Here is a 24284-nt window from a genome sequence, read left to right as displayed (position 1 = left end):
TCCACGGCCACTTACACCAAACTTGAACTGTCAAAAAGCCACGTCCCTCGTTCCTCGACCCTCTCTTCACTGTCTCGTGCTTCCACAGCCACCATTGTCTGTCTCTCAACAAACTCAAAACCTCCAAAACCACCTCCTTCAATGGAACCATCCTTCTCCCACCGCTGAATTCTCAACTTCCCTATCTTTTTACTTTGTATGCCATTTCCTCTCTTCTGCAATTTTATCGCCCTTCACCACTTCCCAAAACCCTAAAACCCTCCCGTTCCTATCACCTTCATCTCGCAATGAAGGACCGTACTCCTTCCTCCAATGGCGCCGTTTACGTCCCTCCTCACCTCCGTCTCCGTTCCGTCGTTACTCGTTCTGATCGTTCCTCTGCTGTTTCTGCTGTTGACTGCAAGCTTAGGGAGGCTCCAGCCTCGCTGCTCGATTCCGGAACCATTCCTCCGCCTTGCCTTGATTCTCGATCTCAAGAACTCCTCTCGATGGGGAAATCGCGTTTTAATTCCGTGCACTATGATTTTGCCTGCGACGATGGGGCTCCCGTGGATAGCTGGGTTTGTAATTTCGAGTGTTCGCTTTTTTACTTGATTGTTTATTAGCTGATTAGCGCCGTATTCCCAATTCTGTCAAAGGCTTGGCGTGCATTTGACTTAAAGCTTAGTTTTTCCAGCGGGAATTAGTATAGGGCGCGCTTAAGTAGTTTCTCCAATTACATGAATTTAGGCATTTCTTTTAACTGGATTGAGATTTTTTTTTCTTTTTAGTAAAAAAATTCCAGTCAAGTGTTTGATCGAGCATGTTCGGTGTGACAAAATGTGACTCTACAATTGATAAAGTTATATCGTTATTTATCGGTTATTTAATAGATGGCCAAGATGCCGGCTATGACTTTCGTTAGGCGACTGATTTATAGATGTATGTAGAGGTCGGGCTGCTTGTGACAATATTGACTACTTGTTTGGTCATTGTTCTTAACCAAGGAGAATTTTGGACGAACTTTTTAATACCATCTACAAATGACTGGCGCCTCCAAAAGTAAATGATTTTGTGTTTCAACTCAGTTTTGGGTCTGAATTTTAAAAGCCAAGGTAGATCTGTTTAGAATTTTTGAGTGATACCACTTTGTTTTTGGCGCCTCTAAAGGTAGAAGATTGTATCTTATTTGATCATGCTGTATATATGTAGCATGTTAGCTTTTACCTTGATTTGATATGTTTTGTAGACTTTATGTACTTTCTTACCAGACTGCTATGATAAATTATCGAAATATGTACAGGGTTTTTCACCTCCTGCTAACATTGATTTGTGGAAAAGGAAGTTAGCACTACTTTTACGTGACAAGGAGAAGCAAGAGTTAGTTTCAAGGGAGAAAAAAGATAGACATGATTTTGAGCAAATAGCTGCTTTGGCAAGTAGAATGGGACTTTTTAGGTAACTTTTGATTTCTTTGAACCTGCAATGTGTTTACCACTACAATAGATGGTTGTTATTCTAAATGTTCTGGTTGTCATTCTTGGTAGCCATCTATATGCCAAAGTTGCTGTTTTTAGTAAGGTCCCGTTGCCGAACTACAGATTTGATTTGGATGATCGGCGTCCACAGAGGGAGGTATTTAGTTGTTGTTTCATTTTACAGTTTGCTTTTGCTTCACATAATTTAAAAACCATCTGTGTGTGCTAATTATCATAGTTTTCTTTTTATTCCTCTGTTTTCTTCTCTTGGAAGCAATGTTTTTTTTGCACCATTGGCAGCTTCTCATGAAGTTATCATTTAATGCATCAATGTCACAGAAAAAGAACAGTTGTATTTGTGCTTTGTTTTGATGTGTACAATTTTTGGGTTTACTTTTCCCTAGTCTGCTTTTATGCATATTTTCCCAGAAATTGAAGCTTTTTGAATATGATCAGGTTTCTTTGCCTCCTGGGTTGCTTAGAAGAGTTGATGAACATCTGGGAGAATTTCTCTCTCAAAAGTCTCGGTTTAAATGTTTTCAAGATAACTCTGTCTCTAGATCAAGCAGCAGTGGTAGCATTGCTACAGATGAAGGGCTTTTTGAGCAACCTGAGCTACAAGCATCTAGTAAGGCTGTGATGGAAAAAGTTCTTTGGCGGAGAAGTTTGCATCTGCGTGATCAACAGCATGCTTGGCAGGTTCAATTTCCCTAAAGCAACTTGTTTGCTTTATCTCTCAAAGCATTTCATTTCGTTGAATAATTTTGAACTTCTACATTATAGGTTTGACTGTCTGGTTAGGTATGGTCTATGACTAGTATGATGCGCACAAGCTTTTCTGATTACTAATGCAACATTTTTTTTTGGTTCTTAAGATACTTGTATTTGATCTTAGAAACAGCATTTATTTAAATTAGGAAGTACAAGAGCGAGGTGGGGAACATTTTATTTGCCAGTGGAGAGTTCTTATGACTGAACTTGTTGAAGAAATTTCATTTTTGCCCATAAGTTTGTACAATTTGAATAATGACACCCTTACACAGTTTTGTTTATGTGATCAAGATAAAAGTATCAGGCTTCTCATTTTTAAGTGATCTGGGATGAATGAGTGGGATTTTTAGAAGTTTTTGTGTCCTTTTGAAGTTATTTGAACTGTTTAGTAGGATATGGTTATCTCCTTTCAGGTTTTAGGTCATTTTTCTCTGTTGTCACTTTTATTAATTTTTTTATTCATACATTATTTTTTAAAATCAGTCATCTCTAGACGGAAGCGAAATGCTGGAATTCCGGAAAAATCTCCCTGCTTACAAGGAGAAGGATGCATTATTGACCACAATATCACAGAATCAGGTTGTTCATGGTTTTATATATTAATATATCATGTCTTTTTAACTTGCTTTGGATGTTAATTCGTCATTTCATTATAAGATGTCAATGAATGGCATCCTCATAACCATCAATTTAGTAGCCAAGTTGCATTTTCACTACCCTGTATAACACGTCTATCCTAGAGGCGTTCTTTGGATCAACTCCTTTTTTTCAGTTTTTGGCAGCTCTGGACAGAGAGGATTAGAAGAACATTCCTAACTGAGGAATGTATTCTTGATTTCTTTTGGAATATAATCTCTTCATTTTTCCAGTTGGAACCTCTTATTAGAATTCCTTCAATTATTCTTTGATTACTCTATTTCTTTGACAAATTAGAGAGCTTCTCTAGCATCTCCTTGGCGTTGTATGGATCCCTTATCCCCCGAATTCTATTTGTATACATTTTTTAAAAGGTTATTGTTCCTTAAAATGCTATGATGATATTGGAAGTTGGAACTCTTGTCCTTTGTTAAATGGAAAAGGAAAGAAATCTCTTGTTCTAAAAAAAACAGTTAACCATTTTGAATTTTTATCCACTATTTTTGTTTAATAACACAGAAAAATTCGGACCTGTGTGCTCTTTAGAATAACTCAAAAACTTCAGTTCTGTTATACCATCTTTAAAGTATTAATGTCGATGAAAGCTCTTTCCACATTATGGTTGTGGAAAAGAAATTGGTTCATCATCTCTCCCATATTGTATTAGGTCTGTTTGTCAGATCCACCTTCATGGGAATTACTAGTATTTTTCTCTATTACACCTTGAGTTCTGTTTTTCATGATTTTGTGTCATGCAACCAGTGTATAAGTATAAATTTGCCTTGGCTGGCATTTGGATTCTGCAGGTTATTATTATTTCAGGTGAAACTGGTTGTGGCAAGACTACGCAAGTTCCCCAATTCATTTTGGAATCAGAAATAGAATCACTCCGTGGTGCTGTTTGCAGCATCATATGTACACAGCCAAGACGAATATCTGCTATGTCTGTCTCTGAGAGAGTTGCTTCTGAAAGAGGCGAGAAGTTGGGTGAATCTGTAAGCAGCTCAAAATCTCAAACCAAAACCATTTCCATCTAACGTTATGGATTATGATAAATTTTTCTATTTCTTCAAGGTTGGTTATAAAGTGCGGCTGGAGGGTATGAAAGGGAGGGATACTCATCTTCTCTTTTGCACCACCGGCATCTTGTTGAGAAGACTGCTGGTTGATAGAAATTTGAAAGGCGTAACTCATGTTATTGTTGATGAAATTCATGAGCGTGGAATGAATGAAGGTGAAGAGTAATAATTCAAATAAGGTGATTTTGGTCTATGCAAACTATAACTTCTAATTCCAAATATTTTTCATTCTAGATTTTCTGCTTATTGTCCTGAAAGATCTCCTTCCTCGTCGACCAGAATTGAGGTTGATTCTAATGAGCGCAACTTTAGATGCAGAACTTTTCTCATCCTACTTTGGTGGGGCTCAAATAATTTACATTCCGGTAATAAGAAGTTTGTTATTGTTTTCAAAGAAGAGAATTCAATGTCGTTGTGGTACTACATCTGCAATTCAATTTCATTCCTCTATGACTTAGTTTGAATGTTTGCAGTCTTGGCTCCGGTAACTTATATTTAGACTTTTATTGTCCTTTTTTTTTTCTTTGCTTGAAAACATTTTTGCTGCACACCTCCATGGGTTAAGCATAGTTGTTAAGGAGACTGGCTTCATTTAACTGAAATCGAATTTTTTGCTGAGACTGTTTGGTAGATTTTTTTTGTTAATTAGTTCTAGGATCTGGGACTTGTAATATTAAGATTATTGTGAAATTATTTTCAGACTCATGTTGTTTTCCTGAGATAGGCATTTTCTGAAAATAATTTGAGAAATGGCCAACTTGAAAATAGCAGTTAGTGTAATAGAATAAAGAATTGAATTTATTTCTTAGATGTAAATGAACCTAAAAGGGCAATATTTCTCAGTACTTTGAGTTCGATACTTGTGAAAATTTTGTTGATGATGGAATAATTCCAAAACCTTCATTGAATGTTTTCCCTGTTGGTGGAAGTTAGCTCATATCAAGGACTGGAACTTTTAGTTGAATGCAGCCTGAATCCTTTGTTTTGGTCTGCATTAGGGATTCACACACCCTGTCAAAACTCATTTTCTGGAGGATATTCTAGAAATGACGGGTTACAGATTAACTCCATACAATCAAATAGATGATTATGGTCCAGAGAAGACTTGGAAAATGAGCAAACAAGCACCAAGAAAGAGGAAAACCCAGATTGCCTCTACTGTTCAGGTATGCGAAGTTTTTCAATGCACTAATACTTTATAATCCTAATATGCTAACGTTTTTCCTGCATGGAACTTTTGTAATTAGGATGCACTTATGGCAGCTGATTTTAACGAGTACAGTCTTCAAACTCAGGAGTCTTTATCGTGTTGGAATCCAGACTGTCTTGGATTTAATCTCATAGAATTTCTTCTAGTCAGTATATGTGAGAGTGAAATGCCTGGAGCTATTCTTGTTTTTATGACTGGGTGGGATGACATCAGTTCTCTGAAGGAGAAACTTCAGTCTCACCCTTTATTAGGAGATCCAACTCGGGTCATGTTGTTGGCATGCCATGGCTCTATGGCCAGTTCAGAGCAGGTAATATTGAATTGTGGAAACAGAATGATTTGATTCGCCACATGTCTCTCTCTCTGCATGGGATATTGGTTAGCATGAATGCATCCATTCTTTCTGCGTGAGAAAGTCAATATTTTTCATCCTTATTGAGAGAGAGGAATATGATCATACTTTCTCGAGTGACTGTGAATGCATGAATGCCATCCTATGTATTCTATGATGTTTTTTTTTTTTTTTAGTTCTGTTCTTTCTAAAAGTTTATTTCACAAATTTGTATTATCCATCAATGTTTCGGTGTTATGTCAAATGCCTGCAGAGGTTAATATTTACTGAACCTGACAAAGGAGTGAGGAAGGTAGTGCTTGCAACAAATATTGCTGAGACAAGTATCACGATAAATGATGTTGTGTTTGTTCTGGATTGTGGAAAGGCAAAAGAAACATCGTATGATGCTTTAAACAACACTCCTTGTTTGCTTCCCTCTTGGATATCCAAGGTTTCTGCTCAACAAGTAAGGTTATATTCTCTTGCTGAAGATACGAGTTATTTCCGTTGGATGTTAGCATATGCATGGAACCATATGTCCATTTTATTTTTGGTTTGAATGTTCCTCTACGTTTAATTGATAGTCCATTAATTTTGATTGTTTTATATTCTCGCCTTCTAGAGAAGAGGAAGGGCTGGTCGTGTTCAACCTGGAGAATGTTATCATCTATACCCTAGGTCTGTGTTTGATTCTTTTTTCGAGTATCAGCTACCCGAAATTTTGAGAACACCTTTACAGTCCCTCTGCTTGCAAATAAAAAGCCTAAAGCTTGGAAGTATATCAGAGTTTCTATCTAGGGCTTTGCAGTCGCCAGAGCTACTAGCGGTTGGTCTTTTTCCTTCTTATTTCAATCTGGATACAGTATATAGTGAAGTTGAGGCATTTAAACCTTTAACATTTCTTTGTTTATGAGCTCCCTTTGCGTGCATAGCCACTGACCTGCACTCTATCATGTTTGCTGCATAAGTTTTGGTCAAACATTGTTTGCAGGTTCAGAATGCTATTGAATATTTAAAGATCATTGGAGCATTTGATGAGAGTGAAAATCTTACTGTCTTAGGTATGGAGTAATGATTAAGCTCTACCTTTTCTCCTGATGATTATACCTTAGGTATTGTATAGTTTGTAATTTGGAACAGATCACCTCATTCTGTGCTCCTGACAGGTCGTTATTTGACTATGCTCCCAATGGAACCAAAATTGGGAAAGATGTTGATAATAGGTTCTATCTTCAATTGTTTGGATCCAATTTTGTCCATTGTTGCTGGCTTCAGTGTGAGAGACCCTTTTCTAACACCACTTGAGAAGAAGGACGTAAGTTTTCTTTCATCATGGTACATCATATAATAGGCTCTACATTTCTTTAGTTGTTAGGAGGTCAAATTCGTCATGTTACCTGGTATTTATTTGCCTCTTCGTGGGCATTTGTTCCTTGTGTGTGTGTGTTTTCCTATTAAAGTTTGTCTCTATAGTTAGGGTTTTTGACGTCTTTCTTGTTTAGTTTTCTTGGTATGCCTTTATATTCTTTCATTCTGCTCGATAAAATTTGGTTTCTTGCCAGAAAAAATCAATAACCTCCTACTTATTCTGGAGTGCTTTTATATGTTATATAGAGCCAACCCCTCAACATTAATTTGGATAAGCCTAATACTTGTGGCTGGTAGTAATTGTTCGAAGGAAGTCAAGAAAGAAGCTGAGGATTGTTGGTGATTAGCAGGCAATTGACTTCTTCAGTGCTTAGGTTTTCCCTTGCTGGATAATCTAAAGTCGGGATTGTTTTGTGATCCCATTTTTTTGTTTTATGGTTTTATCCTGACAATGAAATGGAGACAACGGTGAAACAATAAAGTCAAACAAACCACAGCTCAACTCTAAAGAAACCTCACATAGCAGCCACATCAGCTGAAAAAACAGTCCCGAGTAAGGGAGAGAAGATCTAGCAGCAATGCACCAAATATAGGATATACTCAACTGCAATGCCAAAAAAGAACTTGCTTTCAGCAAAAAATACGGGCGCTGTCTTGCCAAAAATTTGATGGATAATACTAGAACCACCAACCAAAAAATTGCCCTGAATTGCCAAGGCGATAAATTGCTTTTCAAATTTCCTCATGCAAAAAAGGGGCTTAACAAACAATTATTTGCGGCTGAAACCACAATCCACTTAAGGCATTGTGATATCAAATAATTGTTATTAAGTCTGGATATTGATCCTAGTGGATGGTTTTCAGGATGGCATCCGTTTTTTAGTCCCACGCTTGTATGGGCTTCTTACACCCTACCAATTTGTAGTCGGAGAAGTCAATGGAGAGTGAGAGATGGCATTGAATCTTTTCTGTGATCTCGTTTTCTTTTAGATATAGATATAGGGTGATATCTTATCTTCAACCCCTCCAATATTTCTCATTTACTGAATAAAATCTTCTGTAATACGAACAATGATAACAAGACGTAAATTGAAATAACAGATTTTAAAACAGTTCCCTCATCAGTGTATTCTGTTTTATTTATTTAAAGGCTGCAGAGGCTGCGAAGTCCCAATTTTCACGAGATCATAGTGATCACCTTGCCATTATCCGGGCTTATGAGGGATGGAAAGAAGCTGAGAGGAACTTTGGTGGTTACGACTTCTGTTGGAAGAACTTCCTTTCTGTACAATCGATGAAGGCTATTGATTCATTAAGGAAGGAGTTTTTCTCTTTGCTTAGAGATACTGGTTTAGTTGATGAGCACTCGAACACGTACAATGCTTGGAGTCTAGATGAACGACTCATACGTGCAGTTATTTGCTGTGGCCTCTATCCTGGAGTTTGCTCCATTGTGGTATGTCGTTGTCTTTATTTAATTTTAATCACCCTTCTGTTTTTCTTTTCTTAAATCCTTGGTACCAAACAAATTAATCCATTTATAGTTTAGTCTTTCCATTTTTGAGGTAAAGTTACCCTGTTACAACAAAATTCAAAAGAATAAATAGTTGGAATTTTAAAAGGGTACCACCCTATTACAGTAAGTTAACATTTGATTGGCCAAATCATATGGCTATGGGAAGCATGGACACTGCAATGCTACTTTGTTCAGACTGTCCGTGTCAGTCAGACTCAACAAGGACATTATCCCAGGACACATTTTGGAGTATTCAATTATTTTGTTTTTTAAAAGAATAATTGACTGAACAAGTGGAGATAGATGATGAATGGGATGCAGCAGGATGCAAAGGACAGATTCGTAATGTGTAGAACATCTTTCGTATAGAGAATGAAAACAATAATTAATACATACCTTTTATCCAAACCTTTGAAGTGTTCATTAAAAACAAAGACCAATATTTGCACGGGAAAAAATCTAAAACACACTCAGCACACACAAAGCATTTTCCAGTTATACTTTTTTCTCTACATATTTTTAAGAATGGATTGAAATGAGAATGTACGTCTGTCTATATTTTATTGCCTATTATGCAATTATGGGCGGAGCAAAAAACAAATGAGAATAGCATGTCGTTATGTCTGTCTATGCCTCTGCCTTGCCTTGTGCCATTGTTGTCTGCTCTTCATAAGACAATGGCACTTATTCTCTCTCTATCAAGTAGATAATTTCTTTGTGCTTGCCATAAATATGATGTCACCTTGTTTATTTCGGTACTCTTTTAGTGTTCTCTAACACTAATCAGATGCAGCATAATGAGAAGTCATTTTCTCTCAAAACTATGGAGGATGGCCAGGTACTTCTCTATTCGGTAAGCATGTTCTTCAACCGATTGTATGTACAATGGATTTTTTCCCTTTTCACAAGAAATGTAGCCAAGGTATTACAATTACCTGTTATCATCCTTTTAATTCCATCTTCACTTTTCTCTATAGAACTCAGTCAATGCTCGAGAGTCGAGGATTCCATATCCATGGATAGTTTTCAATGAGAAGATAAAAGTGAACTCCATTTTCCTTCGAGATTCAACAGCTATCTCTGACTCAATGCTGCTTCTCTTTGGTGGAAGCATCTCAAAAGGTGATCAAGTAAGTATTCTACGGGTTGACACTTTCTCTCGTAGTAGTTTTTCTTTGCAATTGACGTCTTTCTGCTTTTTGTTTCTTTAAAAAATTCATATATTGTCGTTTCAAATTCCAAATGTAGTACTAAACTCTTGTTCTTGCAGGAGGGACACTTGAAAATGTTGGGCGGTTTTTTGGAATTTTTTATGAAACCTGATGTAGCAGAGACATATCAGAAATTAAGAATGGAACTTGAAGAGCTTATACAGATGAAGGTAAGTTGAATATCGTATTTTGTGTGTTGATAGGATCTGTGGCTTTTGTTTACTCTTAGTTTTAGTTGATAATATGTGCTCTCTTACCATGATTGATTAATACGTCTATTAATCAAGTTTCCATATGATATAATCATTCAGTTTTATATTTCTTACTACTAACTATTTTTAAAGTTTTTTACTGACGTTTTTAAAATATAGAAAATATAGAAACAAAACTATATAACGTGAAATGTTACTAAACTCTTAAGTGCTTCTATTCATTGATTTGGTCAAAGTACAGCTACTAAATCCTACGATGGACTTGCACTCCCACCATGAGCTCCTATCTGCTATACGCTTGCTTATTTCAGAAGACCAGTGTGAAGGTCGATTTACTTTTGGCCGGCAGATCCTTCAGCAACCCTCCAAGAAATCAACTCTGGCCGCGGCACCAAATTCTGTTTCAAGAATTGAAAGTGGACCTGGTGGTGACAATTCTAAGAGTCAGCTGCAGACTTTACTCACGAGGGCTGGATATGCTGCACCCATCTATAAGACAAAGCAATTGAAGAATAATCATTTCCAAGCAACCGTTGAATTTAATGGACTGCAAATTATGGGACAACCTTGTACCAACAAAAAGAATGCAGAAAAGGATGCAGCAGCTAAGGCTCTCGAGTGGTTAATGGGTGGAAATCAGATTGGGCACGACTATATCAACCAAATGTCTATGATGCTAAAAAGAAGCAAGAAGGATCATAACTAACCCAATACTTCCACCTTTTAACGAAATTGCATTTTGAGAACGCAGTAAAATCAGACCACAACCAATGAAAGCTCAGGTAATTGCTCTTCGGTTCAGGACCCCTGAATCTCATGATTTCTGGATTCATTCTGCTTTTGACCTTGAGAACTGAAGATACTTAAAAAAAGTACTTTATTATAACAGATTCGGAGGAGCAGAACTCGGGGTTCATGGAAATACAAGGACATCCACATCCTAGGCTGGACCTTGAACCGTAGGGCTGAGGTTGAAGGCACTGGAGTTGAATAATGGGGGGGGGGACCAGAAGTCAAGTTTGCAAGGGGGACGGCGAAAGCGATGATATACTGCAAGGTTCGGTTTGATTATTTTGTATATAAATTTATTCAGATCCCAGTCACATACATACATGTAAAATATCATTTTTTGGGGTGGGGGCAAAAAGAATAGTAGGCCTGTAAAATTCCAATGGAAATTGGTAGTGTGGCAGTAAACAATGTCTAGTCCTAAAAAAACAGGCATGTCAGGAGGTGTGAAAGATGCAACAGTACATTTTACAGTCTGCACCTTTCCTGACTCTTCTTTTAAAGACGCTGGGTCCTCCACAGTCTGTATCTTTCCCCATTCTTTCTTTTTATGATGCTGGGTCCTTGCAATTCTATGAAAACAGCAAAGATGCCCCCAAGGAATGGAAAATTTTCTGTGCCATGTCAATATCATTGACACCCAATTGTGGTGAGCTGAGTTTATACACCATTCTGGTCCTCTTGTCTGAATCTGAAACTTGGCCACAGAATACAATGGGTTAGAGATAGAGAGAGAGATCAAGAAAGATCCAAATGGTAAAATTCATGGACCACCAGAGATGTATTGAGTCCACAACAAAGAGCAAGTTAATCTGGCCAATTCTCAAATCCCTAGAGAATTCTGTTCCTCCAGGTCTCCCCAACTGTAATCCATTGCGGTGGGAAAGGGAAGGTACACATATTTTTTAAATGGAAATTAGTGGAAGTGTTTCGTTTTTTGTTTAATAATTTGTATTTTCCAGGGGAATGCAACAGTGAGTGATGGTGGTGATGGTGTAGGAAACGGAAAACAAAAACAAAAACAAAAAAAAAAATAGTGTGTCGGATGGAAAAGAGGGGAATCAGACAGTGGGAGTAGAAGACAGGCTGTGAATGTCATTTTTCTGATACCTTAAAAACACAAAATGTCTTGAAAGGGAATTGGACAGAGTACTGCGCATTGGATGGCAGAAAGTGAGGCCACACAGTTATTGGAAATTAATTCTTTGTCTTATACTTTTCACAAATTCTTCACACCATCATCATCATCATCAATGCTTGTACCCTCCTCCTCCTCGCTCTTCCCTTCTTCAATTCATCCTGCTCTTCTCACCACTATATTTTTGCCAACCCAATGGACCACTCTTCTTTGCAGATCTGATCTCACCTCCTTCATTCACACTGGTGTAATGTGAATATTCTTTTCTACTCGTTGTCTCATTAATAATATCTCTATGTCTCATTAATAACATCTCTAATATCTTTGAACATGTCAAGTTGTTTCGAGTTCTCAAAGCTTTTAATTCTCAAGTCTTGAATTCCTGACTCTGTACGAACAATAAAACAATAAGTTGGAGTTCTATGTGCACGCGTTTGGTGTGCTATTGAATAATATTCCTTTAAGTGGGATACAACCAATTGTACTTTTCTAATTATAGCTATGAAAAGGTACCAAGCTACTAAAGGAGGTAGACCTTTCGTGTCACCTTGAGGGAAGCTCATCAAAGTGGAATTTTGGGTAGGGGCGATAAATTTAAACGTTCAATAGTTGGGTGTGAGTAGTGATTAATAGAGGGGTAAGACGTTGTCGGAGGTGGATTATTGTACCAACCAATTAATTATGTGTTCATTGATTAGTAAGGTAGTGAGGCCTACAATATATCTTGCACGTATGCTTGTTTGGACACATTGCATATTCCTCATCAATCAACGAAGTGTTTTTAATTAGAGGGCCCTTTTTCTATATTACTCTCAATGCCCCCTTTGGGTCCCTATTCTTTTCCACTTCTCCCCTTCTTTTTCCTCTTAATATTCATTACCATTATTATAAAATCAATGTTATTTAATGTTAATATTCATTCACCTATTCAATATTCTTTTGTAATTCATTGATTTATTAGACATAAAATTAAAAATTTAAAACGTGATTTGTCAATAGATGGATCAAGTTTTAAAGTTTTTATATATATTGTGAAAGGTACAAAATAAAAAATAAATAAATAAAAAAAAGAACATTTATGCCCTATATGCATGTTTGTATAAATATTTATTTCGCACTCAAAATGAACATTTAATGAGTATTATTAATATACAAATTTGATACTTGAAATAACATTTGAAATGATATTAATATGATACATCACTCATATAGTATTAATACATTATTGATATGACAAATTGCATTCCATTTATTAGCTGTTATTTTTTTTTGTACGATACCATTGATATACTTTATATTTAGTATATTATACTTTGAAAGGAATTATGAATGAACATTAAAATACTAAAATATTGTTATATTTTAAATTGTATTTTATAAATAACAGGAAATGTGTGAAATTATAAAATAAAATAATAGAGATGGAAGAACAGGGAAAGGGAGGTGGTACTGTGCCTAAACATACGCCTCGTTTAAGGAACAGACTAAAAATCCGAAAATGGCATAATTTATTTATTTATTTATTTTACTTAATTAATTTAAATAAAAATTTGTTAAAAAAATGGGAATTAAATTTAAAGAACAAAAAAACAAAAGCCCTCAAATCTATCTTTGACCATCGCGCACTCTTTTTCTGTGTCTAATGGCCTCTGTTTGATTCGGGTTTTGATGATTTGAACTCTTTCTCCTCCTCCTCCTCATCGTCTTCAACTTCTTCTTCAATCTCCCATTTTCCCATTTTCCCATTTCACTGTTTCTCTCTTAATTTCACTGTGTTTGTTTGTGTTTATGCATATTCAGATGCAATTTCTCTGACTCTTTCTACTGCTCTTTCACTCTGTACTGCGCTCATCTATCTATCTCCTCTGATTTACACTTGGGATTCTCAATCCACGGCTACCCAGCCCTTTGTCGGCTTCCACTTCCCCTGTACTCTACAGTACCCATTCCCCAAACACGACTATTCTTCTTTCTCGCTTTAATCTTTTCGCCACCGCTCCCCTGTTTCTTTCACTGTTTATGTTTCTGGGTTGATGCCTGATTTCTCTTTCTCTTGCCCTATGCCTCCTCGTCCTCATCTTCCTTCGCTTTGCGATTCTTTATTTCCGCTCTGCTTCTGAGGACCTACGTATGTTCTTCTGTCTTCCTTTACTCTTCTTCTTTATCTTCTGCGTTTTTTTTAAGCTTTTGAGGGAATTAATTCGTGGGTTTGTTGTTTTTAGTTCTTTGTATTTGTTCTTCCTGGTGATTTGTGCTTTTGTTTGGAATCTGGTTTAACTTTTTTTATTTGCATTTGAGAACGCCGTCCTAATGGTGGATAGCTAGTTAGAAGGTTCAAAGTGGCTCTTTAAATCATATGGGTTTATGATGCTAACTTTTTTGATCCGTGCTTAATCATTGCTTTTAATCACTATACTTTCATCATCATGGATACTTCCTTTTTCAACAGTGCTGCCTTTTCTCTCTCTCTTTTCCCCTCTTCAAAGCTGGGTCTACTTTAGTAATGCGCTTATTGCTAAAGTGAAGGCAAAAGTTTTATTGATTTACAAATTACAGATGGATGTTGAAGTGGGTTCTAGATTAGGGTATTTTGGATTTTTCATTGGCAAGATGAGAGAGAAAGACAGAGAGCCTGATCTATCAACAACACACATTTTCTTATTTACACTGTTCTACATCATGATTCTTTTATCCCTGGGTTGGGTTGTGGGCTACTTGAGGGTTTTAATTAATTTCTGCTATATGGTGATGAAGAAGCTGCTGGTTGATTTCCCTCAGAATGTTTAGCTGCCTCCGCAAGGAGGACATCGAATTTGGTAGCTTTCTGTCAAATCGCAATGCTGTTAGTAAGCATCTCTTGATGCAAGTGGAATTGATGTGGGCAATTTATTCTTCTGTGGAGGGCTATGTGGATAGCTAGCAGCTAGAGAGTCTCTTTTGACTTTAAACTCTAGATGTGAGAGGATGGTTATTAGAAATAGAATAGCTTGGGATGTCAATGTCAATAATAGAGCGCCTAGTAGGTTGATTCCTTATGTTTGGCAAAGGGGGATAGATCTCACATGCTTCTATGGAATGTTTTCTTGATCACTTTACCTAACGGCCCTTTTTGTGTTCCATTCTTTTGACCCAAGTATGTCGGTCCGACTTGGCTGCGTGCTGTGATGGAATTTCTCAATGGGACTATTTATAACTTCATTGCATCAGTGGTGAAGAAACTGTTTTCTTGATAGCTTGTTTAAGGATTAGACTTTGTATGTTTTTCAATTGGTAATTTTTTTTCCTTATGCCAATGCTTCAGTACATGTGTGGTTCAGTATGTGATGAATGATTGATCTAGTATCAAAAAGATTGTTGGTTACCTTGTCCATGTGCCTGTGGTTTGCTTCCTGTTATTGTGGTGTGGCTTCTTTATATCTATTGTTGGTAGCATCTTGGTCTTTGCTCCATGTTTTCATAATTTGTGATAATCTCTATTGATTCTCATTCTCTGAATATGTTGGCTATGTGCCTGTTCTGTGTAATATCTTTGACTTTTTGGGATTTTTCTTCCCTATCCTCGCTACGACTGTATAGCTTCAGGAACTGCTGTGATGTCTTTTATAACTACCAATGGTGTGTCATAATATTTTGCAGTAGGCTAAGTCGACCTTTTCAATTCAATATATGGAACTTATTGGTCCAAGGAGAGTGAATAAAAAGAATCACCTAATTCGAGCGAATGGTGATTCTCTTTTATCAAATGTTGATGATCTTGATCCGTGGACTGCATGGGCCTATAAACCACACACGGTTTCTTTGTTACTTGTTGGCGCCTGCTTTCTTATGTGAGTGTTCTGATCTCTGATTATATCTCTGTAATTCCATCTCAACAAATTTTTTGATAATAACTTCTATGTTTATTTTTTGGAATAGTGAAGTATGATTTTTTTTCCTTAGATATTATATCTTAGTATTTCTAAAAGATGGAAGTTCACGTTTTGTTGTCATTGTTCGGAACCGAATAATAACTTTCACTAAAGTTTTTTGGTCTTATTTTTTCTATTACCTATCCTCTTCATCACTTTCAGCACCATGGTCTTCGACATTTATAGTTTTGGGTTGGATTCTAACACATTGGATAGGAAGAATAAAGGGAGGGCATTAGAGACTCTATTTCCTAGTGCATGGTAATATTCAGTCTTGGATAATATTGCAGCCTTCAGTTATTTTTTCAAAATTTGAATGAAGTACTTTTGTTTGTCTTTTCAGCGAATGCTTTTGCATGAGCTATTTGCAATCATGAATTTATTTTGTTGTCCGGATGTGTTTGTCAGCTGGGCCAGTGGAGCTCTAGATCCTGAATGCACTGCATCAAGTGATCTTGTTACATCTGTTAAAAGGTCTGCTTCCGAACCATAAATATTTCTCCTTCAAGATCAAGTAGTTGTCTTTTCCTCTCGATAAGCTTTAGTTCATGCTTGTAGGGGTGTGTGGGCAATGATCGCTGTATTCCTCGCATATTGCTTGCTTCAAGCTCCTTCTACGTAAGTTATTGTTTCAATTTTGCAAATTGTAGTTTGCTTATAGTTGTTTCGTGGTTTGAATCTTCCGATAGAGTATTCATTTGTAGAGACCCGATCGATATGGTTGTTCGAATGACTAGTGATTTAACACCATGATGTGACTCATCATTATAAGATGTTTTCATTTTAAGATGAATGCAGTTGCTATCTTTTGCTATTTGATTCTTCTAATCAATTGAACCATCTGCCCTTGTTTGAAGAGTTCTTGTTTCTAATTCAAACATTATTGTCCATTTATTTTCTTTTTCCTAACTTGAATTGTACGTTACATGACAGTCCTTTTTGGGGTTGAATTTTGATGGCATAAGTCTGAAAATATTTCATCATTATATGATTATTTTACCCAGGTTTACAATATTTACCTTGCAGGATTCTTATTAGACCCCATCCAGCTGTATGGCGCCTAGTACATGGCTTGGCTGTCATTTATCTTGTAGCACTCACATTTTTACTTTTTCAGGTAGTTTTTTTTTTTTTTAGATTATTATTATTATTATGGAATTCATCCTGGGTTCACAATCAATTAAGTATACGTATCTTCAAAGTTCTTTGATTTTAATATTTGATGGTTGACCTTTGTTCTCTCTTTTGAGTTGTATATAATCTTGGATTGTTCATATTTTGCATCTTCCTTGATAAAACCATTTAGCTGCTCTCATGCTACTTGGCATTCAAAATATAGTGTAAGCTTCCATATCATCGGTCTGTATTTGCTAATCCGTGAAGTTATTTTCAGAAACGTGACGATGCTCGAGAGTTCATGAAATTTCTTCATCCTGATCTAGGCCTTGGTAATAACTTTATGCTTTTAGATCACTGACGTTTGCCTTGTAGTATTTGCTTTTCAAGTGCGTGTTCTAATTGTTTTTTTTTTGTTCTGATGCTTGATTTAGAGCTTCCTGAGAGATCATATGGGACTGATTGTCGTATATTTGTTCCTGAAAACCCCACAAGCAGGTTTAAAAATGTCTATGTATGATTTCTTCTTTTCCAATTACAGTAGCTTTGTGTCGTGTGCTTCCACTAACTTTATTTGTTAGTATAATTTGAAGGCGCTACATGTTTCTGATTATGTTCGCTCACTCAGGCAACATTGTTTGATGAATTTGTTCCTGCTCACATAATTGGATGGTGGGGTAAGGCTATTTTGATCCGTAATCAACCCCTTCTATGGGTACTATCAATTGGGTTCGAGTTAATGGAGGTTAGACATCGATATCTATATATTTTCCATCCTTGCAATGTTGCTATCATTTGGTTCCAAAAGTAATCGCCATTTCTTAACGTTACCGCTAATGTTGCAACGGTTTCAACTTTACCTAGAGAGGGTATAAAATTTTTCAATCAAGCTATTTTTCAATATTGTACGAAGTAATACGATGACTGAAATTGAATGATGATTAGACAATTTTGGAAAGATTTATTTTTAAAAAAACGATCCCTGCTAGTCCAAATAATGTATTAAGTTTGTTTTTCGTTTTGTTTCCTTTAATGTTTTATGTTTTATGTTTTTTTTCTCTTTGACTCGTGCAATATCTTGTTCAAGTCGGCCATTTAACTCTAAATTTTCTCTTATTGTGTAGCTTACCTTCCGCCATATGCTACCAAATTTCAACGAATGTTGGTGGGACAGTATTATTCTTGACATTTTAATTTGCAATTGGTTTGGTGAGTTCCTCAATCCAAAACAAAAATGTTATGTTTCATGTGGATAATGTAGTTATGATATGGATATGGTTTTTAATTATGAAAATCTAAGTTATAAAAATAGCATGATGGCCTTGTGGATTCTACTTTGGTGTTAAGAAATGTCACTATCCCAATTGAGTTTGAGCGCAGAAAACCTGCCTTTGTAGGGTCAAGGAAGCTTGTAGGTTGTTAAATCCTAGGTAGGTGACCACCATGGATTGAACTCATTCCGCTTCTATTGACCACTAGGTCAACAACCTATGATGGTTGTATAAGTTTCATTATCTATGGAAGTAGAGACCAACCAGTCATTGCATTGTAGCTTTTTTGTCATGCAAAGTTCAATTCCATAAATTCTATGATTGTACAGTGACTTTGGACTATAAGGTTAAAGAACGGATGTGCGAATTCTGTTAGTTTGTGTTTTAGTTGAAGGCCTTCGTTTCTATTACTTGTTTTGCAGGAATATGGGCAGGAATGCGTACGGTCCGATACTTCGATGGGAAAACGTACAAATGGGTTGGTCTAAGTCGTCAGCCTAATATTATTGGAAAAGTAAGCCTTGCATTAATTTTCTATCAAGAAATAAAATTAATCAAGTATTCGTATCCTTAACCATAGGTCCTCAACTGTGATTAATGATTAACTTGAGTGTTTACCAAGAAAACTTCAAATATGGGAACATCAACCATGAGCTGACTTGCAAGTTTATCTGGGAAACTTGCTTGGCTGTTCTGATATGTGATCTTGACTCTTTCAGTGGTAACTGTACTAGGATCTAATAGTGAGTAGTCTTATATCCAGGTGAAACGGACCTTGGGACAGTTCACTCCAGCACAATGGGATAAAGATGAATGGCATCCCTTACTCGGTCCATGGCGTTTCATTCAAGTTCTTTCTCTTTGCATCGTCTTCCTGACGGTGGAGCTTAACACATTCTTTTTGAAGTACTGTCTCTGGGTTCCTCCTAGAAACCCTGTAATAGTATACAGGTTGGTTCTATGGTGGTTAATCGCCATACCGACCATTCGCGAGTACAACGTTTACCTTCAAGACAGGTTTCCAGTCCTCTCTGTGTTCGTTTGTTCGTTTGGGATTTATGAATCTTTTAATACATTACTCTGTATTCCAGGAAACCGGTGAAAAAAATTGGAGCATTTTGTTGGCTCTCTCTGGCCATATGCGTGGTTGAGCTTCTAATTTGCATCAAGTTTGGGCATGGTTTGGCTCTTGCTCTTGAAAAACTTGTTCCTGTTGCTTATTGATGAAATACTAACTAATAGGTTTCCTTTATTTTAGGTTTATATCCCAAACCAATGCCATCTTGGTTGGTGCAGTTCTGGATATCTGTTGGAGTTTGCCTTGTACTATTCCTGCTTGTTTGGAGCTGGCAACTTCACCAATTAGTTGCAAGCAAAAAGTGGAAATAATTTGTATTCATTTCTTCATAGGGACAAAACAGAAAATAATTCTTTTGATTTCATGGGACTCCCATTCATCATAATGTAAAATTTGTAATGCATTTTGTAGATAGCATCAGGCTTTCCATTAGGCTACTAAGTCGTCACCGGGAGATTTTTCTTTTGGGGTTGAGGGAAGAATGTATTTTTATATTGTGCACAACTCTTATAAAATTTAATTCATTGCCATTGCATTGCCTTCCTAAAAGTGCTATACCACTACCTATCAGGCCCGACAAGCAGTCCACAAAGTTGCATCCCTATTCATTTGGTCCATGCACATCACTCTCTTCCATGCACATCACTCTCTCAACGAGGTTAACCGCCTATCCTAGATCTTTCCAACTTCAAGAAGGTTTCGAATTCAATCTGGTTTAGTATCAAGGTGATTTTCTTTCTTGGAAAGTATCTAAACATGAATACTTATTTCATCTTTGGTACTATCCAATTTTAAAATGCATTACTTAACCTTGTTCAAATAGAATACATATCTGTACAATGGGGACAGAACCTTCCACATTTTAAAGAGAGGACTACAAGAAAGAATATTATCAATCCACTTATCCATTTATGTTGTACATTGAATTGTATGCTGTGATTAGCTGGCCGTTTAAGTGTTCGATGCAGGCATCAGAAATGGAGCTTGTTTCCATTCAAGCATGTCCAAGAACTTCACCATTTCTGTCAGTAGTGACTATATAAAGTCATATCGACAATCAATTGGCCACAAGAATGACAAAAATGGCATACAGATATGTTTTGCTTTTTTGAAATGGTAAGAAAACATACAAAATTCTTCTGATGAACTGTGAGGCCAATTAGATTGAAAGGAAGAACAAAACTTGGCCAAGATCAGACAGATGAGAAACACAGTAATGTTTCTTGTCAACAGATTACAAAGAGATACAGATCTCATCAAACATTGCTAACCTTTTTAGCTGTTCCACCCACTCAGTAAACGTTCACAGAACAATAATAGAGCATTTACAAAACACTTCAGGCAGCCATGAGCCATGACAATGAAAAACAAATCAACTGCTAGAACACTGTGCATCGGACAAGAAAGGGTTCACACCCCATCCTTATTAGTTTAAAGTACTCTTGTTGGTAAGTGGCACAGAGAAGGTATATGGCTAACTTAGTTGCCTTTTTTTTTTTTGTTAATATTTTATATGAATTTGGCCAAAAGTTCTATATTTTATTTAAAGAAGAAGAAAACTACAAATGAAGTGGTAACTAAAGGAGGCCTAAATAAACCATTACTAAACATTAAGGACAGAAAATAATTATTCATTCTTTTCTTTCTTTCTATCTATCCTTTTCCTCACAGAGCCAAGCTAATCAAACAAAATCGATTATTTCCTCAAGCTAAAGATCAACAAACACAAGAAGATACAAGCTGATGACCTCCCTTCCCTTCCCCTACCCTCCAAGGTACTTATACAGTTTGAAATCAAATGTATACCTGATGCAGTGACGATAACTCTTCATAAACTATCTTGTGGGACGAACAATGTCTTTGTCGAACACTGATTTCAGCGTAAACTCTGTTGCAGAAAGTAATGAACCAAAAAGGGGCTAATGAAATGCATCCTCAATCCATAAAGCTTTCAATTACATCCTGTAAACCAGACAATATTGATTACTAACTAGAATTTACCAAAAAGATTTGGATTGAACGTTGCGAAAATACAAGTGCTTGAGGAGAAAAACCTTACCAAATGAATTGTTCGAGGTTAATTGTTTCAATGAAATTCTGAGAGGTTAACCATCAATAGATAGGATAAATGTACACTGGATTCATCAGTCTCTAACTTGAGAATCCATTATTGCCTTCATCATCACCTGCCATTTACATTATCTTCAACATTTTGAATCAAACTCTCTACACACTGTATTGCATGGACTTTAAAATCTGTATGTAGATTCTTCAGAAGCACGCCGTGCGTAAAAGAATCAGGCTGAATTTCTCGATCTAGCATTTCTCTGTACAATCTTAGAGCTTCTTCCCAATAATCCATGTTGCAGTTCTCATTAATTAATATGGTATAACTAAACTTATTTGGAAGAATTCCTTTTTCTTCCATCTCATCGAAATATTTATAAGCCTCGTCCAATCTCCTCACCTTGCAAAACCCATTAATTATTGCATTGTATGTGATTACGTTTGCTGGAACGCCCTTCTCGAGCATTTTCGAGAAGTACATAAATGCTAGATCCATCATTCCCTTAGCTGCATGTGCATGAATGAGAACTGTATATGTTACTACAGAAGGGGCTAAACCCTTGCTGAGCATTTCATTGAAAATCTCTCTTGCCTTCCTCAAGTGACCGTTTTTCATGAAAGCGTTAATGATACTAGTATACGTCACATGGTCTGGAACAAGACCATTGTGAACCATATTCTCTAATAGATCACACGCCTCTTGAAGGTTTCCCTGTTCACAAAGTCCATGTACGAAAACGTTGTATGTGACAACATCTGGAGGGATACCCTCGGCCAACATTTCTTCTCGCATGCTATATGCCACAGATGTATCACCGAGTTTCATTTCTCCTACTATTCGAGTGATGTAAGCAAAACGATCAGGCTTCAACCCCTTGCACAACATCTCATCAAAGAACTCTCTGGCCATTGATAAATTCCCTAACTTGCAAGACCCATTAACCAGTATAGTATATGTAAAGATGTCAGGGAATAACCCTTGATCAATCATTTCCTTTTTCAACCTTACAGCAACATCCAAGTAACCCAACCTGCAAAGCCCATATATAAGAGTATTATATGTTACCACGGTCGGAACGAGATCTCTGCATTTCAATTCATCAAACAAGAGAAAGGCCTCACTTATACTCCCAGACCTACAGTAACCATACAGTAGGATGTTGAACGAAACGATGTCTGGCATAAAGTTGCTTTTAAACATATCAGAAAACTGGAGTCTAGCATCTGTCACTTGCCCCCACTTACAAAGGCCGTACATGAGAGTATTATAAGTCGATAAGGTAGGGAAAGCTCTTCTATTCATCATTTCTTCCACGAGATCGAATGCTTCAACAAACAGTCCTTTCTTGCAAAAACCATTGATCAGAGGATTATATGTGTATGCTGAAACGTTGAGTCCAGAATTCAACATCTCTTCAATAAGTTCCTTTGCTTGTTCGAGCTTTCCTTTCTTCGACAACCCGTTGACCAACACGTTGTAGGTTACATCATTTGGGAAACACCCTCTCTTTTGCATCTCTGACAGAAGCTCTAAAGCTTGATGTACTTGCCCCTCCTTGCAAAAGGAATCCAACATAGTATTAAACGTGACAATCGTTGGCTTAATCCCAAACTGTTCCATCATCCTATAAACAGTTTTAGCTTTACTCACGAGATTCTCATCTCTTAAAACCCTGAGAATCCTATTACAGTTCTTGACATCAGGCAGCAAACCATTCCGAATCATTTTATCAAAAATCAACAAGCATTCATCAACCATTGATTTCTTCGTGCATATCAACAATAGAATATCAAGAAGCTTAATTGAAGCCTCTAAACACAAATGCCCAGCAATTAAAACATCAACAACTCCGTGCATTTCAATGCTAACCACCCTCTCCATCACCCAATACGCAGAACCCATCAAATTATTCTGAGCAAGAATATCAAGAATAGCACAGAACACAAATTCCGATCCCTTAAAATCGCGCTGCGCCTCGACCCATCGGAAGAAACGCAAGGCAACTCTAGGCCGGATTCGAATGGAATTGAGGACTCGAATAAACAAGTCAGGGTCAATGATCACGGCACTAAATTGATCGGAGACCCAGTTATTGTTGCAAAAGGCCCAAGGCTTTTCTTCAATAGTGTCGAAGATAAGGTCTCTATAATGGGATTCCGATAGGGTTGCTATGGAGTTGTTTAGAGTGCAGGAATGGAGCAATGAAGAGAAGGGGAGAAGAAGGCGTACCTTGAAAGAGAAAGGGTATTTAGCAGCTGTGGCGGCTATGGTCTTTGAAGCTCTAACGCAGAAGCAGAGGGTCATTGAGTAGAGAAGCTACACCATGCGTGGAAATGGCGCTCCTAAACAAGTAGAAATCTTGGTGAAGGAGAAGGTAGGGAGTTGGGGTCCAGAACAAATTGCATACACATATTGAATATGACGGCGTGGCTCAACTCAGACGCCGCAACCATCCACCCTCGCCCTCCCCTGCCCTCGCTTTCAGATCTCACCCCAATAACACGCTTGCTAAATCTGTAAATAATTAAATTCCATCTAAAATTCTCTCTTTTATTTTTCATTTTTGCTAAAAAAAGAAAAAAAAAATACACCGAATTTCATTTTTGCAATTTGAATTAATTTATATTTGATTATTGAATTTTAATTTGATTTCTGATTAGTTGTTTATTTACAAAAGAAGAAATCTTGCTTAAAAAAAATTAGGTTTAAAAACATGTTCTATCAAATTGTCCCATATTCACTCATTCTGGCTTACTCGAACACATTTGTTGGGAACTGGTCCATGTGTTGATTATTTCATGGGACATTTAGAACATTCATCCATTCGAGTTCTTAAATCATTTATGGCATACGTTCCAGATAGCGGGTCCACAATTCAACCTCCAACATATGGTTGGGGCACAATACTGGCACACCCTATTGTCGGGTACTGTTTTTTAAAAATTCATTTTAAAAGAAGCAGACATTTGTTTCGGAACGCTCACCCACACTGTGACATACACATGTGCCACAGGATAGTTCTCTTACGTCACAAGGCTCGGAGATAATGATTTAGTTCCGGTTGCGTAAATACCATTAAATCTTAATGAAAATTTTCGAAGATGTAGATTGATGAATGGATT

At 36.8% G+C, this 24284-nt stretch overlaps 3 protein-coding genes and 1 long non-coding RNA gene across 11 annotated transcripts; 2 read left to right on the top strand and 2 right to left on the bottom strand.

Annotated features, from left to right (window-relative positions):
- Positions 1-6: 6 nt before the first annotated feature.
- LOC111458384 (DExH-box ATP-dependent RNA helicase DExH5, mitochondrial-like) lies at positions 7-11599 on the top strand. Of its 4 annotated transcripts, none has more exons than XM_023101015.1 (21): positions 7-560; positions 1283-1437; positions 1527-1614; positions 1914-2156; positions 2712-2807; positions 3671-3859; positions 3939-4098; positions 4178-4308; positions 4942-5109; positions 5191-5463; positions 5759-5953; positions 6110-6313; positions 6479-6548; positions 6654-6802; positions 8006-8311; positions 9165-9224; positions 9349-9501; positions 9642-9752; positions 10036-10576; positions 10684-11475; positions 11546-11599. In XM_023101015.1, the coding sequence occupies exons 1-19, from the start codon at positions 288-290 to the stop codon at positions 10498-10500; spliced, it is 3489 nt and encodes a 1162-aa protein (XP_022956783.1). In that variant the 5' UTR covers positions 7-287; the 3' UTR covers positions 10501-10576; positions 10684-11475; positions 11546-11599. The 4 variants fall into 4 exon arrangements, with proteins under 4 accessions (XP_022956783.1, XP_022956782.1, XP_022956785.1 ...); XM_023101016.1 differs by having other exon boundaries at positions 467-1094; XM_023101014.1 differs by lacking the exon at positions 5191-5463 and having other exon boundaries at positions 129-560.
- Positions 9974-10747, bottom strand: LOC111458385. Its single transcript, XR_002713110.1, has 2 exons — positions 10502-10747; positions 9974-10283 (listed from the first exon to the last, which is right to left on the bottom strand). It is a non-coding gene; the product is annotated as an uncharacterized LOC111458385 (long non-coding RNA).
- A 1734-nt stretch (positions 11600-13333) lies between the features above and the next one.
- On the top strand, positions 13334-19636 carry LOC111458312 (CDP-diacylglycerol--serine O-phosphatidyltransferase 1-like). Of its 5 annotated transcripts, none has more exons than XM_023100877.1 (14): positions 13334-13849; positions 15358-15548; positions 15792-15890; positions 16038-16103; positions 16188-16247; positions 16656-16746; positions 17023-17077; positions 17180-17259; positions 17374-17490; positions 17870-17954; positions 18439-18530; positions 18768-19033; positions 19108-19196; positions 19275-19636. In XM_023100877.1, exons 2-14 carry the CDS (start codon positions 15388-15390, stop codon positions 19403-19405), a joined length of 1392 nt encoding a protein of 463 aa, XP_022956645.1. In that variant the 5' UTR covers positions 13334-13849; positions 15358-15387; the 3' UTR covers positions 19406-19636. The 5 variants fall into 5 exon arrangements, with proteins under 5 accessions (XP_022956645.1, XP_022956648.1, XP_022956647.1 ...); XM_023100879.1 differs by having other exon boundaries at positions 13336-13849; positions 18780-19033; XM_023100878.1 differs by lacking the exon at positions 13334-13849 and adding an exon at positions 13859-14537.
- A 1029-nt stretch (positions 19637-20665) lies between these two features.
- On the bottom strand, positions 20666-23661 carry LOC111458310 (pentatricopeptide repeat-containing protein At1g22960, mitochondrial). Its single transcript, XM_023100874.1, has 2 exons — positions 21154-23661; positions 20666-21056 (listed from the first exon to the last, which is right to left on the bottom strand). Exon 1 carries the CDS (start codon positions 23464-23466, stop codon positions 21277-21279), a length of 2190 nt encoding a protein of 729 aa, XP_022956642.1. The 5' UTR covers positions 23467-23661; the 3' UTR covers positions 20666-21056; positions 21154-21276.
- Between the last annotated feature and the right edge of the window lie 623 nt (positions 23662-24284).

This window comes from Cucurbita moschata, unplaced genomic scaffold, assembly GCF_002738365.1.
Source record: "Cucurbita moschata cultivar Rifu unplaced genomic scaffold, Cmos_1.0 Cmo_Scf00021, whole genome shotgun sequence".
Lineage (NCBI taxonomy): Eukaryota > Viridiplantae > Streptophyta > Magnoliopsida > Cucurbitales > Cucurbitaceae > Cucurbita > Cucurbita moschata.
Note: the sequence above shows the minus strand (reverse complement) of the source record. Positions and strands in the feature narration are given on the sequence as shown.